This window comes from Stegastes partitus, unplaced genomic scaffold (assembly GCF_000690725.1).
Source record: "Stegastes partitus isolate 25-593 unplaced genomic scaffold, Stegastes_partitus-1.0.2 Scaffold694, whole genome shotgun sequence".
Taxonomy (NCBI): domain Eukaryota; kingdom Metazoa; phylum Chordata; class Actinopteri; family Pomacentridae; genus Stegastes; species Stegastes partitus.
In genome coordinates this window covers 141,678-158,886 of record NW_007578425.1, presented here as the reverse complement: position 1 = coordinate 158,886, position 17,209 = coordinate 141,678, and the positions used below count along the sequence as shown (strand labels likewise).

The 17,209-nt window shown below is 41.4% G+C and overlaps 2 protein-coding genes across 2 annotated transcripts in view; both read right to left on the bottom strand.

The window, feature by feature from the left end:
• The window catches only part of LOC103363842 (very long-chain acyl-CoA synthetase-like), a 13,742-nt gene extending 3,712 nt beyond the window's left edge, over window positions 1–10,030 (bottom strand). The window contains exons 1-7 of the mRNA XM_008290778.1: window positions 9,543–10,030; window positions 5,607–5,816; window positions 5,363–5,518; window positions 5,069–5,193; window positions 4,791–4,985; window positions 4,618–4,708; window positions 3,608–3,806 (exon numbers count right to left, since the gene is read on the bottom strand). Of these exons, the coding sequence (XP_008289000.1) occupies window positions 3,608–3,806; window positions 4,618–4,708; window positions 4,791–4,985; window positions 5,069–5,193; window positions 5,363–5,518; window positions 5,607–5,816; window positions 9,543–10,005 (1,439 nt within the window). The 5' untranslated portion in view covers window positions 10,006–10,030. The remainder of the gene's footprint in view (window positions 1–3,607; window positions 3,807–4,617; window positions 4,709–4,790; window positions 4,986–5,068; window positions 5,194–5,362; window positions 5,519–5,606; window positions 5,817–9,542) is intronic.
• Window positions 10,031–10,599: 569 nt separating this feature from the next.
• Window positions 10,600–17,209, bottom strand: part of cep152 (centrosomal protein 152) — a 15,486-nt gene continuing 8,876 nt past the window's right edge. The window contains 13 exon segments of the mRNA XM_008290763.1: window positions 10,600–12,742; window positions 12,829–12,932; window positions 13,020–13,176; window positions 13,393–13,472; window positions 13,871–13,955; window positions 14,058–14,225; window positions 14,389–14,464; window positions 14,930–15,583; window positions 15,681–15,812; window positions 16,057–16,317; window positions 16,405–16,705; window positions 16,791–16,919; window positions 17,026–17,193. Coding sequence (XP_008288985.1) covers window positions 11,925–12,742; window positions 12,829–12,932; window positions 13,020–13,176; window positions 13,393–13,472; window positions 13,871–13,955; window positions 14,058–14,225; window positions 14,389–14,464; window positions 14,930–15,583; window positions 15,681–15,812; window positions 16,057–16,317; window positions 16,405–16,705; window positions 16,791–16,919; window positions 17,026–17,193 — 3,133 coding nt within the window. The 3' untranslated portion in view covers window positions 10,600–11,924.

Here is a 17,209-nt window from a genome sequence, read left to right as displayed (position 1 = left end):
AACTGTGACCAAGTATGTTTGAACTCATCGTAAAACGCTGCAGTCATGTTTTATCTAATGTAAGCTGCTGTAAAACCGACTCTGAGCTTGTTTGCTGATTTGTTTGAGTCATAGTGTGATTTTAGTAGCTCAGCTCAGAGATGGTAATAATTAACTACATCCAGCATGTTAAAACTTCATCAGATGATAGAAGGATGTTAAAATCATCACTGTCTCTCTACAATAAGCATCAATAGCCTTCAGTGTTAACTACTTAAATGATGTTCATGAGGTTGCAGGTTTTGAACTGGTCCCAGTTTAAATCAGAAGCGTATTAATGCTGGATTCTTCTTAGAGCTGCTGGTGCTCTGTCACAGTTTACTAAGAAGCTTTGTGGACCTCAGTCATCAGTGATTCCACCTGTGATGAGTCCAAGTGTCTGATGTTAAAAGGTTAAACAGTGAAACTACATTTTCCTCCACCGGCCATGTGTTCATAGTTAGTCTGTTCATAGTTAGTCTGTTCATAGTTAGTCTGTTTATTGTGACATTGTGTAATGGGACATTTAGCATGTCCTTGGTCCAGTTCTAGGATTGGGTCTAACTTTCTTTATGTTTGCACAGTGATCTATTAAAGGTACATTTTGTCCCACTGTCCTCTTTTTTTTTTTTTTTTTTGAAGTTGCACATAACTCAACGAGGGAGATCTTTGACCTCATTGAACACCAGATGCTGCCAAAACTACCGCTGCCCATTCTGTTGCTCCTCTTTGTATAACTGTGAAAGATAAAATATATTTTGCCACAGCAAAAAGGTGAACTATGTACAGTTAATCTAAAATTAATATCTATTTATGCATTTTATTGTCCGTCTCTCTGTGTCTCTCTTAGGAGGAAGTGAAATCAGAGATTCAGCGATGGGAATCACAAGACCAGCTTACTTTTGTTGTGTGTGTGTGTGTGTGAAGTTTGTATTAAATAACAATATATATCTGCCCCCAAAGTTGTTCCTGTGGTTAGCCTCATTCCAAACTTTTTAAACCATCCTGGTTGAGATCTAAAGACCACAGAGGCCACAGCATATGATTGTAATATTATTTTACCGATAATGACACAAGTATGTTAATTATAGTTTGTTCAAATTCAAATCTTAGCAATCAAGTTATCATCATTACTGTAACAAGTAGTATTTTGGGTGTAATCAACCTTTCAAACCGTTACCTATTAGTGAAAAAGCATTATTCAGGTGGAATGAAGCTTTGAAATTAGAGGTACTTGGACTTGAAGTACTATTCTCCGTGGAACAGTCCTTGGATAAGCTTTTAAATTGTAAGTATATTTTGAGTGAAATCTTCCTTTAAAACGGTAAGTTGTGGACTTTAGTGATCACCTATTGTGCTAGGTGGTGCCGTCTACAAAAAAATGCTCTACACATGCGGCCCTAGAAGAAGTACAGTAATCCTGAGAGTGCAGACATATACTATTGTGAAACGTGAAGCCAACCAGGAAGTGTCAAAAACCTGCAGTACCAACACCGCCGACAGACGCTGGCTCCAAAAAGCTCTGGCTCCCATAGAGTCCAGTTCTAAGCAGAAAAACACAGCACATGGAATACAGCTTTTCTACAGCGAAGGATTCTTTTTTTTGTTAAGTTTCATGGTCAAACTCAGAGAGGAGGTGGCCAATCTGAAAATAATTCAATGTTGAATTTCATATAAAGTTTTAAAGTTTTAGTCCCATCAGGGGACGTGGCAGTTTGATTGACAGTCTGCTGTGGACTGACTGACAGGCGGTCTGGACGAGGCAGCTTCATTCACCGTAAACTCGAGTCTTCTCCTTGTTTATATAACTGTTAGTTTGTCGTTATTTATCGGTGGAGTAGCAGCACATCAGTTTTCAGTTCAGTAATTCAGACCTTTGGCTGACTGAATCAGAAACACTGAAAGGATTGTTTGGTAAGTAAATGTTTATTTTGTTGTTGGTGCTGGTTTAAAAGAACTTTATGTGCAACTTTAGCCTCAGATATAGTACACTCCAAAGGTTGGTGCAGTTTATTTCTGTGTGTACTGATCCGAGAAGAGAGTTAGCATCCACAGCCGCAGCCTTTTTAAAGTTAGACATAGCAGCATTAAGCGAACGATGTCTGTGTTGTGTTTCATGTAATCAGGCTGAAGTGTGTTGTGTTACTGTAATGTGGTCCACTGAGTTAATAAATCTGCCCGTTCACGTAAATGTAAAGTTTCGGAAACTTAGACGTGATTAAAACAGTAATGTTAACGTTGTCAGTAGTCCTGAATACCTGCTCTGTCTCTGTAAACTGTCTTCTCCTGTTAACTTCACACTCTGATCGTCAGCTTGGTGTTGTAGAGCCGGTTGTTTAATAACGGATTCACATGTTGTAATACTTCTTACTGCAGTGTAGACTGGAAGAACAAACACCCAGAATATGACCGACCTAGTTTCCGACACAACAGTGAATTATAATATTTAAATTGCAGCCCAGATAAGCTGAAGAAATAAAATCATGTTTCAAACACAAGTGTAGTTCCCCACACCAAAAAGACTCTTTCTAGTTCAAGTCAGGGCTGCAAGTGCAAGGCAGCAGTGCTACCAACTGCACCACCTTGCAGCCCAGTCCAAAAACATGTTGAGGTTAATTGGTGATTCTAAATTGTCCGTAGGTGTGAATGTGAGTGTGCTTGGTTGTCTGTCTCTAAGTGTGGCCCTGTGATAGACTGGTGACCTGTCCAGGGTGTCCCCTGCCTTCACCCTAAGTCAGCCGGGATAGGCTCCAGCCCCCTGCGACCCTAGTGAGGATGAAGCGATGTATAGATAATGGATGGATGGATAGTTCAAGTCAACCTTTCAACGAAGCAGAATTCAGCCTCCACACAGCATCATTGCAAAGAGGAAACAGCTTGTTCGATTGTTGGACGACTGCATGCAAGTCTGTGTTCGTAGCTGGTTCACCTAAAGGTAGCTCCGCCTTAAAGCTTACCCTGCTTATCATCTATTTTACTCTAAAATGGTCTGCACTTGGTAAATGGTCTGCGCTTATATAGCGCTTTAATCCAAAACGCTTTACAATGTGTTTCTCATTCACACTCACATTCATACACCAATGGTGACACAACTGCCATGCAAGGGGCTGCCTCCCATCGGGAGCAACTTCGGGTTCAGTGTCTCGCCCAAGGACACTTCGCCTGTGGAGGGATCAAACCACCAACCTTGCGATTGTAGGACAACCAGCCGTACCACCACAGCAACCCACTCTAAATGTGACCAAAACGAACACGATACCAAAAGTTTTGAAACTAGTGATTGACACCATGAAGGAAACTGATCCCAGAAGTAGAAAATTAATGAAGAAGTCGGATCATTTTCTCACAGACTTCTACACAATCAGGCTTGCAACCAGATAATTCGCCCCCTGGTGGCTGCGAGAAAGAATGCAGGTTTAAGGGATTTCCACATTGGTTTCACTTTTTAGACCTGAAGGCTGCATCCATTTTTTATACACAGTCTTTGCCTTTAGCTGATCATCTTCCATATCAGCTTTCTCTTTTTTTAAAAAAATCAAAGGCTGTGTGCATGTAGATTAAAAAGCTTCAGCTCAGAAGATGCACTCACCTGAACGTGTCTCCAGTGCGATCCTGAAAGTAGATGAAACCTTCTTTGTCGATACGCAGCAGGTCGCCGGTGTTGAAGTACATGTCTCCTTTCTTGAAGACATCGTGCAGCTTCTTCTTCTCGGTCTGCTGCAGGTCACCAGCATAACCAGCGAACGGAGCAGTCACAGATATTTTACTGACCAGAAGTCCAGATTCACCTGAGCAAAGTCAATACAGGACAAGTCATCTCTGGGGGTCATTAAAGAAAAAGATATTATCATTTTACATTTGCTGCAGAGCGAAAGGAACTACATTTAGAAGATTTAGGAGGATATAAAAATGGTTTGGGGGATTTTAGTGATGCACAAAAGCATTATCAAATAGCTGAAAGTGCTATTTGAAATGTTAATATGACAAGCAGACCCTCTACACCTGGCTCATTAGCCGATCTGTCCACAACTTTGGTCCATGCTGAAATGTATCATTCGCGGTGTTTGTCTTCTAATCAGCATCATGCAAAATCAGAACATGACGATGTGCTCCTGACAGTAATGTTGTTAGTAGGTAGTTTCTTGTACTTTCACCACTGAGGGAGGGTTTCATCTGTAAAAGCTTTACTCGCTTTGGCTCTATCTTTTGCTGTCTGCACATCCTGGTGAGTTTGTGAGGTAGAGGGTACAGGTATTATTGCAATCAAATCTTGCTTTTTGTGTTTTTAGAGGTTCCCTTCAGTGATCCTGAACGTTTTTCCATGTTTAGTTGATTCTATTTTATCTCTTGTCAGAATCCATATTTTTTGACAAGACGACCCTCGTCTCAGAGTTTTGCTACACAGTGGAATCACAGTGGAAGGTTGATCTTTACTCCACCAGGCTGTTACATTTATTTTGTACGTCATAATTGTCTTTGGCCTAAAGAGCATCAGATTTAGGGACACTGAGTCAAAAAGAAGAGTGTCCAACATTAAATTAGAAGATGTAATCTGCACTTCTGGTCTCTTTGGTACCCACAACTCTGCTATTAACGCACCTATGGCAGCCTCTATGCAGAAACCAGATGAATCCCTCACAGGCTCTCCTTTTTCTACGTTGTATTTTATCAGAGCGTACGGAAAACACCACTGCAAAACAAAAGAAACAAGCGTTAACATAGATGATTGACTTGCAGCTTATACTTCACAGTGCACGCTGAACAGACTTTACCTTGTGCAGGAAGTTGTCTCGACCAACAGCTCCCATCTTCCTGCTATAATTCAAAAAAGCCAAATTCCCCTCCGTCGCTCCATAAAACTCTTTGATATCAACATCTCCGAACCTTCTTAGAAAGTTCTTCCAAACGTCTGCTCTGAGGCCGTTGCCTAATGCGAGTCTTACTTTGTGGTTTCGATCACTGAGTTTCTGTTGGAGAAGAATTGTATTTTTTTTCCCGTTTCTGGTGACTTTTAATGTGACAGTAACATTGATGCTGTGTTAAAACAAACCTGTGGCTGGTTGCAGAGGTAACGCATAGTTTCACCAATGTACTGTACAACAGTGATGTCATACTTTCTGCAGTCGTCCCAGAACTGAGAAGCAGAAAACTTACTCCTCAAAACAACAGTGACACCTGCACGCAGCAAAAGACATGAAGTAGAGAAGATGGAAAGTAATATTAGTTAATGCACTTTTGGTGTTGCTCTTTTCTTTAGATTTGCTGATAAGAAGAAAAATGAAGAACAAACAGTGCATTGGTATTTTTTTCCCCTTCACACATAATTAGATACATGTGTGCGTACCTCTCTCAATGGCTCCCATTACTCCGATAAAGCCAGCGCCGTGATAGAGAGGGAGACTGTTATATATCACATCTTCGGAGGTCACTCCTGATAACGCCATAATTAAACCGTAGACCCACAGTTTGCCATGACTGACCACTGCTGCTTTAGGAAGACCTGTTAAAGAAAAGCCAGGGCTGCAGTTAGTGAAACTGCTGTTTCTTTCACTGCTAAATCCTGAACATCAACACCTGAAGTAGCTCACCCGTTGTGCCTGATGTGTATATGTAGGCTGCTGCACTCCGCAAGGTTAAATGTGACCTTAACTCCTTGGGTAGCGGCTCAGAGGAGGCCTGCTTCATTTTGTCTTTGAAACTTTGCACACCTTCAAGCTTGCATTTGTCGGTTAAGATGAAAACGGTGACCTGCTGCTCCAGCAGACTGGGCAGGACCTCCTCCACGGCATCCTGTAGTTCTGCAAACACAAGCAAAAGGAGCATGTTTCTCTGCAACTGAGTAACTCACAAAGAGGAATTAGTCATTCACATTTGTCATCCTTGTCCTCGCTCCCCGCAGCTGAAGCAGACTAGTACTGCAAACCAGTGGTAAAAGTGCATATAAAGCAATGTAAAAGTACTCAATTACATGTAAAAGTTGTGCATTTAAAATGTTAAATAAAAGCATTCTTCGCACAATATACTTTATCAAGTTCTGGTTCTACAGAAAAGTATCAGCTGTGATACATTTACAACATTATTTGATAAGTACTGGTGCGTATCCTGTTTTTCTTTAACTACTTTACACATGTTTAGTGGTTTATTTCCCAACATGGGTGTCTCCTAGAGAGTTACCAGATAAGTCTGAGGGGTCATGACTTGACTAGTGGTGTAGAAAAGAAGAAAATATAATGTTCTGTTTATGATTTCTACTTATTTTGTGGACTTTTCTCAACATTCTAAGTCACTGATCTCATTCATGTTGTTTCACTTTGTGAAATATTGAATAATTGAACATGTACGTGCTTAAAACAGTTCCGTTCAGTGAATCTGTCTCACTGTTTTTTATGTGAGATCACAAGGTAAAATTTGTGCAAAATCAAGTGCACTTTTATCGTGTGCCACTAATAAGATCATTGAGCATTTACTAAGGTTTGTTGCTAAAGTTTTAGTGACACAACAAACTTTTGACTTCAGAGGAGTTTTCATTTGCTGGGATTCAACCAGTCAGGCATTACACAATGATGTTTGTTTTTTTATATAGCACAGTTGTCACTTTTAAAGTTTACTGCCATGGACAACACTTCTAATGATACCAGAACGAGCGGCTTCTTTGAAAACTGGGTCATAAAACGACAGTAAACTGCACAGGGAGCTAAAGTTACACTTGGTTGCATAACACCAGCAAATCCAACCCTGAATTCTTGGAAAAGACTGAACACAAAGTACAGACCTTTGGGTCAAATCATACCATTCAGTGTTTTCTCTTAAGCTTTTACGGTGACACCCACTTGTGGGAAACAGACAAGGACATTATGTACCGTGGTTTAATGTTACTCTAGACTTCTGCATTAAGTCGAAGCATTAAGCAGCTTTAATTAGCTTCACTTGCTGTATTACAATGCTACTTAAACAAGTCACAACAATCCTATTATAACAAAACAATAGATTAAAACCCAACAAGTCCTCCCATCTAAACAAGCATGTCACACAAGGACATTTGTCTCCACCTTTAACTGTTTATGCCACTTGTTAAGAATCATTTGATTGGGTATTGACATTCAGAGACATTTTCCCCAGACTCTCACCTAAATGTATTGTTTTCTTTCTATTGTAAGGTCTTCACCTTACTATTGATGAAGAAAATAGCACATGTTTTGCTACAGACACCCCTACCCTCTACCTTGTTATGTATAATCCCATCACTTTTTGTAACTGTCTGCCAGACTCCTCATCGTCTTACCATTTGTTGTCTTCCAGACCACTAAATTCAACCGCCTTTTGTTCTCTTACCTCTTGTCATTGATTAGCAACTGCATACTAACTAACCAGTATTCACTTCGGTATTTCCATACAGCCCCTCCCTACGCTGTGACATAGCCTATAAATGTGTTGGTAAGTCCACCATATAGCACAACACTAATTAACACCCCAATACAGCAAACTTATACTTTACTTTACACTATATAAAGATTCCTCAGATGACTTATGCTGTAAACTAAAAAATGAAAAAAGAATGAAGTTGATTATTGAGTCCAGTGGTCCATAGAGGGCGCTTTCAGTTGGACAAATACGGCCGCTAGAGATCGCTTGACAACAAAACAGAAAATAACAAGTCGAATGCTGTTACGTAATCACATTCTGAGTGTTCTGTGTCCAGGAATAGACATTAACGGTATAACAATTCATGATACTTCAACTACCAAATGTAAAGTACTGTTGGTTCAGGCAACCAGTGACACCTCATCAATAGTAAGAAGAGGACAGTTTGATAGTTATACTGAGATGCATTAGATTCAAACTGATACCACAAGGTGTATCTGCATTAACAAACCCAAAGCGTGACCTCCCTGGCTCACCCCAGCCATCATTTCACTTTATAATGGGGGAGCCTTCACCCTCCGTTGCTCTCCCCATGGCTTCCCTGCAGGTCTCCCTGGTGGAGGCTTCAACTGACAGACACCAGCACCGAGATCAAAAAACACCCACGACTTTGCATCCCCCACCACCTCACAGCGACATACTTTGACCTGGCCAGCCACTCAAAACCCTAATCTCAGTGAGGCAGCTCCAAATCAATGCAAATCAAATTGCATTTACAAATCACTCTAACGCTGCACACATTTTCCAACATTCTGTTTACTAAGTTCAGGAGTTTCTTTAAAGTTTGTTTATTTATTTCATCTTATTAAGGTCCAATGTGTATCAAGGCCAAATGATTCCTTTGTCTTATTCATTATCATTCATGTGTGGAAATGTAAATATTTGTGTGAGTTTTTCATTGTCGTATTATCTTTGAAATGATAGGACTTGTTGTGTCCCCTGATAAATAAAGCGGTAACATTCAAAGCAAGGTGCCATGTTTTCAAACTATACCTTTTTCCTGTTGGCCAGTATTAAAAACAAGTCATTACAAATGATCAGTAAATATCAACTGAAGCATTTCTTTTGTGATAAATTTGTCAGCCTGTTACTGCACAGTATGTTATACATGGATAATAGGGTATGTTTAGCAAACACATTAAACATGAATGAGAAAAGCAGCGCAATAAAAAAGTACTACATTTGTCACCTTTACTACTGGAGTATGTATAAATATCTATAACACTTGGAGTGGGTTTTACAGTGTTGCTCAGTAATGAGGTCAGCAGCTACTTTCTCCACCACACAGTCAGTCATAGCTCACCTGCAGCTGCTTTGAACTCCAGCAGTGAAACATGTTTCCTGTGCTGACGTCCCTGAACTATTCACTAGTGAAGTTCACATTTAATATTTAAGATTCTTTTATTTGTTTCTAGAGCATTGCATGCACCGGCACCACCTCATCTGTCATCACGAAGACATACAGTCGTCCTCAAATGTATTCATACCCTCCCATTAAAGAAGGAAAAGAACAGCTGTCACTGAAATAAGTTGAAATTGACAAAAGTAATAATAAATTAAAAAATAATGAAAATCGTGACATTGCTTTTGAATTGTAGTTTAAAAGAAATTTTTTTTTTTTTTAAAACAAAAAACAAAAAAACAAGCATAATGGGACCCGTAAACTAGTATTTTGTTGAACAAACCTTTGAGACAATTACTGCAATCAAGTGTTTTCTGTAACTCTCAGGCTTCTGCACCTTTGTTTGTTTGTTTTTTAAAATTATTATTTTCACCCACAATTCAAAAGAAATGTCTTAATACACTAAATTATAATTTAGCAAATTTTTAATTATTATTACTTTTTCAGTTTCTGTTTATTTGAGTGATTATTGTGATTTTTGCCTTTTCTTTAATGGACGGGTCTGATCACATTTGAGGACGACTGTATTTGACTGCAATCTGCCTTTTACTTGTTTTTCTCTCACTTCTTGCTTGTATAATCCGGTCTGGGTTCTGATTTTATCCAGATGTTCACTTTCTTTCCCTGCTCATTTCTGTTGTACCTTCTCAGGCCAACATTTATTGTTTTCAACGCGCTTTCTAACCAAACGGAACCTTACCTTCAGCTGCTACCAGAGTCTTTGCTCCGCTGCAGTTGAAACAGTGCAGCAGAGACTTGGACCTGATGTTGTAGTTGAGGAAAGCAGCGGAACATCCGATCTTCACCAAACTCAGGAAGAGCCACAGAAACAGCGGCTCGTTCTGGAGAAACAGCGCGACCGTGTCTCCCTTTTGGACCGCCTCAGACTGCAGGAACACTCTGGCAGCCTTGTTGCTCTGCACATCTGCATGCTGGTAGGTGAAGGTTTCTTCTTTGAAGCGAATGAAGGGCTTCTGCGGCTGCTCCTGTACTCTTTCCAAGAACTTATCCAGGATCAAGTAGTTAGTCTGCAAGAATTTCCAGACTCGGCGACGTTGGTTTAATTTAGTAAGCAGGTATTTGACATCTTGCAAAAAGTAAGGATGTCGGAATAAAAACCCAAGTAAAAGTACTGCAGCTGCACAGCCGAACCAGAGCAACATGTTTCCTCCGTTAGTGAGCTGGTGTCGAGTGGCAGCTTCACACAGCTGGAGGGAATGTGGGCGAGAAAAAGAGGGTGGGACGAGGAGGAGCGCAAACACAATTGTACAGCATGTTTGGGACACATGTACAAGTTATCCAGTCTCTAAAAAACAAACGAGTCCAGTCAACGATTTACCTTCCGTTTGGGTCCTCTTATTGGCTTTTTTTCCCAGACTAGTCTCGGATCAGTAGCAGTTGCTGCCCTTCATGAAGCTTTTCAATCATTTGCTTGTTGGTCGAACTCGTCCAACACCAAAAGATAACAATGAGAAAAAAATGAACACAATTTCAGGCTGCAACCTGAAACTGGAAACTTCTGGCAACACAGGCGTTGGAAAAAGATAACAGATCAGCTACTTGTGTGGTTGATCAACTATTGCCAAGCCTGCAGGACAGAAGATGTTCTCAAAAATGTACCTCTGTTTAATCTGTTCTTGTAGTAAAACACAATCATTCTAACATTAAACATTACAGAGAGAATTCTTTGCAATGTTCTGCTTTTTCAGATTCATTTTCAACATATTCAGGGTTTTATAACAAATCAGGTTTTCCTCTACAGTTTGCAACAAGATTTATTAAAATGACTTCAAGCAACATATAAAAACATTTAATATCTATGCACAGCATATCTTATTACATTGATATAAAATATAAAAACACACTTCCTACTGATGCCAGAGGGTGAAAAGAGCACAGTGATACGAACTTTGAACCTTTATCTTGCATTTAGTGTGCTGATGCATGAAGGTTTCCGACGTCTCTCATTCAGTGAAACGCTGCCGGTTAACTAAGTCTTAACGCTTCTGCTTTGGTTTTATGCTTCAGAGCTCAGTGCAAAAGTCAGAGCACCATTGTTTACCAAGTGACATCTGACTCACTTTCACTGTCTCGTTAGGTGTTATATGTTGTTATATGCTTGTTGTAACAGGTCATCTGCACTAGTGGTGGTGTGGAATGCAACAAGCTTTTCTTCTACACCTCGATAAACTACGCCACACTTTCTTTTGAAGGGTAAAGAAAATATCAACACCGCTTTCTTATCTATTTAGTAAATATGAAGGTACAGCCAGCACTCAGGTAGCTTAGAGTAGAACAAAGACCGAAAACGTGATTTTTTTCTTTCTTCAAAATGGGAGGTGACTACACACTACACTCACAGTCAACGCTTTGACTGTGCATTACCGTATTTAACAGAAATATATGTATTTCACTGTAATTTGTAACTGTTTCATAAATAAAAATGTCTAATAAGCTGGAAAAAAAATTAACAACAATTTTTAAAAAACAGTATTTTCAGTTCTTATCATTTTGCTGCTTGTGATTTTCCTTTGGTGCGGTCTAAAACCCTTTTCTTCAGGTGTGGGAGGTTCCAAAAGATTTCCTGTATTCAGTACAGATCATAGACTCTGACAAGAAGTCCATCAACCAGCACCTCTAGAGCTCAGTAATTAAAACTACTTTCTCTGGCACACAAATTGTCATAAGTGCACATTGGCTTTGTGCAAACTGAACAAGCTATAACATGTGAATTAACGACTTTTAAAGGTGCTGGAACTGAGCCGGACAGAGCCATAGCAGCTGCTTTCTCCTGTTTTCAGTCTTTGTGCTAAGCTAATCTAACCAGCAGCTGGTTATAGCTTCAGACTTCAAGCACAAATGAGAGGGTGTCACTCTTCCCTGTCTTCTCATCTAACCCACCACAAGAAAGCAAGTAGTTGTATTTCCTAATGCATTAAACTATCCCTAAACACTGCAAGCAACCGTGAAGGCACAGGGTCTATATCTTGTAAACATTGTACACGTTATTCAAGGCACTATGTGATAAGTGTCGGTTCCATGCTCGTCTCCCTGCTTCACCTACATACCTGCCCTTCCTTCATCATTTCTGTTGGTAAAACGGGCTGTCAAAGCCGCTGTCCTGTTGCCGCTGTCTCAACTCAGAGAACAGAGGTCTGGAACAAACTCCCTGCTGCTTCTCACATTCAGAGCCAGGAGTCGGCTCCCTGCGAGTACTCATCTTTGCTTGGGCAAAGGTCTCGGTGTGAGGGGTCGTCTTGGCGATCTCATTATAAACAGTCAAGTCAGAAACATCCGGGGTGAGGCCGCAAAACTCACCTATATCGCCGACTGACGCCGCAGACAGCGAAAAGGGCTTCACTGGTTCTACTTTCCTTCCCAAGTAGGACAGTCTGGGGACTTGGAAGCCCGTGTCGGAGTCACTACTTGTCATGCTCCAGTCAGTCTGTTTCTCACCTCTGACTGGAGCCTCCTGGATCAGGAAAGGTTTGCTCTGTTGCTGCGACTCCGGCCGGCTGTCTGCTTTGCTGGACTCTCCTCCCTGCAGGTACAGCTCCCTGCTTTTACTCCTCACAGACACACTGACAAAATCTACATGGGACGAAGAAGGCATCTGATGAGCTGGTTTGTAAGTGTGGAGGCTTGTGGGAGCAGTGTGGGGCTTCATCCCTGCATCCCCTGAGGCCTCCTCCTTTCCAGATGCAGTGACGTCCTGGTGGCTCAAAAGTTTAGTCCTCACTGCAGCGGCTGGCTTCTGCTCTGAATCAGCAGAAGTCTTATCTCTGTGGGATCTCTCCTCTGGCCGGATGTCAGGAGGCTCAGTTAGGGTTGACGGGGTCTTACTGAAAAGTGCATTTCTCCCTGGAGGGCAGCCAGCGGTGGGCAGAGCTGTTGAACAACCTGTCAATGCAAAACCCAGATTCAAACCACCTTGATATTAAGGAGAGGAACCACACAGGAAAGCAGTTCTGTACAATAACACTCACTTGGTAAACTGTGGTTCTTCCCAGATTTACTTTTGATAGGTGTCTCCAGCACTTTAGCCATGGCCGCCAGCTTGCTTGCAGCATTCATTATTTTCTTTTCGGCACTGCAGTAGACAGTAAGATCAATACAATTAGCCTAAGGAGCAATGATGAAGCAAGCAAACAAGTTTAGGACAATTATGGCCTCTTGCCCTGCAGTCTTTCCTCCGTCTTCCAATAACTCCTGCAGACAGGTCAGATAATAGCGGCGCATCTTTCTGGCAGTGTCCTGCCTCTCCCTCTGCACCTCCATGCGGATCATCTCTGCTGCACGCTCCCGACTCTCCTGGAGGTAACGCAACATGTCTCCTGGCATGAAAAAGAACAATCACAATCTGTTTATTTACCAGGTAAACACAGGTGGAGGTGACTTGGTGAGGTTTGATGCACCTGCATTTCAATACAACTGCAAACCTGCATCAGATTCATAAGTGAGGACACACAGTTTGGCAAAGACATAGTGCTGGAGGGACTGAAGAAAGAGTTCATTCAGACATAACTTGACATTTCAGCTCCAACACCAACCTCTGATTTTTTCCACAGTCGTCAGATACTGCTGCTTCATCTCCTCCAGGCCTTGCTGAAGATTTTGTTGATCAGAGTTTCTGTAAGCAAGAGAAAATCAACAATTAGCTTCCTGATTATTTGTGCTATTTTTAGTCAACTAATGTATTTAGTCCTCTATTCTTTTGACTCTGTCAGTTTTCCTCAGCTTGATTCAATGTCTAAATAAAATTACAATCCAATAAACATGAATAAAAACGTAGAGGGACAAGTGTCAATGCAAATGGAAAAAGCTTGTTGAGTGGTTAAGCTGAATCTGTAGATATGACCGATACTGTAAGACAGTTTAGCAGATTTGTTAGTTTCATTTATTAATCGAGTAAATCATTTTTGACATAGCTGACATGCAGCGATGCAACAGTAACAATGAAAATATTTAATTTAATTGAACTTCAACAAATGGTAAGAAATAATAATAACAAAATAAAAACAGACAAACCCTGAGGATTCTTTGGCTCTCTTCACTTCTTCTAACTGCTGCAGCTGTTCCTCCTTCACCTTTTGTAAGTTGCTTTCATGTTCATCTGCAATAAACAGTGGTGTCTCCCATCAACACACATTCCATGTCAGCTGACTCCATGTATTTACAGTTAGAGAAACATTTTACATGTAACACATAAATATACCTTTGAGATGCTGCATGGCAGTTTTGTGTTCTCGAATGCTGTGTTGGAGCTGACGGCAGGCTTTCTCCAAATGTCTCTGGAGCTCCTGGTTCTTCTTCTGCAGCTTACTTACAGTCTCTGCACACTCCTTCCTACAACGAGACTGATCCTTCCTCTGGGGCAAAGAGCCTGGAAATAATGGACAATCATTTCTTATAAACTAGCGACGGCCCCCAATGTAATTTAGCATAGATTATATTAAAAGAATAGATTATATTATATTGATACAAGTAGAATGTTTTGATGATGGCTTTCTTAATGGAGAGACCAGATGTGATGAGATTCTGCATACTTTGTATTTTGTTGAGTTCTCTCTCATGCTGTTCCTGAGTTTTCTTTAACACACAGTTCAGTCTCTCTTCACTTATCTGTGGAAGCATAAATGAAACCTTATAGGGCAAAACAAACAACATTGTTCCACAGTGAAACAATTATGGCACATTCACACAAATCATGACTCAATACTACAGAATTTAGTTGTAGCAATACTTGTGGTATCAGAAAATGAGAGGCTGTGTGTACACTGACCTTTGCAAGCTGTTGCTCAGTTTTTATTACAATGTTCTAACCTGCAAGGTCTTTGTCAGTTTTTTGCGTGATGAAAACTTAAGGTTGAAGCATTCCATTTATAAAAACTTAGTAGCTTGCAACAGCCTCTCCTTTCCCTTTTTTTTTCCTGATGTTTTTTAGACCTGCAAGTGCACATTACCCTCATTACCTTCTGTCTCTCATGTCATGTAATCTCAACCTTTTCCTTTTGCACTCTCAGCAAGTTAATCAATAAGCAGAACTGAACCAATGCTCCTAAATCCTCAAAAGACAATGTAACTTACTTTCTTCCATTCCCTCTTAGCCTGTGAAACTACTCTGTTGACCATGTCTCTGCATGAAGTTTGGATGATGTGCGTTATTTCAGCATCTGATGTCGCCCCGCTGCTCCTTCTGGTGTCTTCAGGGCCCTGATGATCTGCTTTGGGATCTCTAAGAAGCTGAGACTGGACCTCTGCCAGTCCAGTCTGAAGCTCTGCTAATAATTCATCTCTCATTTGTTTTCTTTGGGTCAGCTCCTTGTCCACATGCTGGCGTCTCCACTCCTCCTCTCGAGCCCTCACAGTCTGCTGAAGCTTGGCCTCCATCTGCAACAGAAACTCCTTCTTCTGGAGGTCAGCATCCTCTGTGGCTTGCTGCAAAGTCTGCTCCAGCTTTTTGCTCTGCTCTTGCAGCTTGGTTTGGTACACTTGTTCGCTGCGGACCTGGATGATGGCGATCTCCTGCTGTTTGTCTCTGTTCCAGGCTGCTCTGGCTCCGGCCAGCTCTGCTTTCAACAGGGCAGCTTGCTCTCTGGTCATTTGCTCCAGCTGGCTCTGGAGAGCTGCCAGCTCCACTTGAAGTTCCTCCACTCTCTGCGCTCCAGAGCAGTGCTCCTCCAGCTGGTTCTTGTGCTTCTTGTGCCATTGCTCCTCTGCCTCCCTCAGGGCCTGGGACACCTGAAACATTTAAATAAAGATACATAGTCAGAAAAGCAAACCAATCAGATCCTCAGCAGTGCATCTTTTTACTCCTAAAAATAAAATCCTGTCATACCCGCTGTTCTGTGTGCTTGTCTTGCAGTTCTTCCCATTTCTCCTTCTCTGTTTGGAGAGAGGCTTGGTATTCTGGTAACAACAGCAGATCCTCAATCCAGCGATTATAGGCCCTGGTTACTGCACCTTCAACCTGAAAACCAACATGTTTATGTTCACTACGAACTTTGACAATTTCAAATAATAGTGCCATATATTCGAAAGAATGATCATGGAGCTGTGGGAATTTCAAAACATCATAGAGTAAATAAAAATGGGTTAACAGTAGTTTTACCAAAGTCTAATGGCTTTGGCATGAGATTTAGTTCTAATTGGTGCAGTCATGTGCAGTAACACTCCTTGCTAACTGGCAAGCGTATTATAAAAAGCCCACTGACCTGCTTGGCCATGTCCTCCAGGTGTTTCTCTTGTAACTCTCTCTGGGTTTGTTTCCTGGCTTCCTCTACAGCTTTCCGTCGGACTTTGTCAGCTTCCAGTTGCAGCTGCTCTTTCTGGGCACTGAGCCTGGAGTCCAGCTCCTCAGCAGTAATTGTCAGACTGCCGGCCTCAATCTCATCTGTCTGACAGGTCACCTCTGCAGTCTCTTGGTGTTTCTCTCTCCTCGCCTCCTCTAGCCTCTGGACCCATGTCTTCTCCATCTGAAAAGAGGAAAAAAAAATCCAGTTGAGCATTGCATCACCATTAGTAAGATGAGGGAGATGGACAGTTGTTTCTAGAGGTCATACCTTTTGCAGTTCCTCCTTCCACGTGGCCTCGGCTGAGGCGACATGAGATTTCACTTGCTGCTGGATCTCAGCCTGCTTCTCTTTGGACCAGACAGCTTTGAGCTGCTTTATTGAGGCTTGATGCTGAGCCTCAAGTTCATTTCTCAGCTTCTCCACAGCTGTACCGCTCTCCTCTCTGATCACAGCCGCCTCCTTCTCTTTATTGCGAATGCTTTCTTCAAGCAAGTCCTTCTCCTTGCAGACAGATATGTAACATTCTTGAACGGCCAACATCCTATCATTGGTTTCAGATAGCTGGGTTCTGTGATGGAAGTAAATGAAGCTTATATGACCTGCAATGGTTTCCAGATTTCTAAAATTTTCCACTTTAGCCGCAAAAGACTTACTGTAAGTGCTGAACCTGCTGCTGGTGCTGTGCAGTCAGCTGTTCCACCTGAGCATCGTTTTCCAGCAGGAGCTCTGTTCTGACCCGCTTCACCACATCATCCCTATACTGCTGGTTAATCCTGTCAGATCTAAACAAACAAACAAACAAAAAAACGCATATACATAATTATACAAACTCAAAATAAGGTAGAGAAAAATGCTACACGTAGTTTACAGATCTTCTTTGTGTCCTACCTCTCTGCAGTTTCCTGCTTTTCTTGGTCCAGCTCCTGGATCATCTCCCTCATTTTGGTGCACAGCTCAGAATTAGCAGACTTCAGCTTTTCCTCCCTCTGTTTCAGCTCCTCGTTCCTCTTTTCTAGCAACTAGAGTTTGGACAGAACAGCAATCTTTCATGATTTACTGTAAAAAAAAAAAA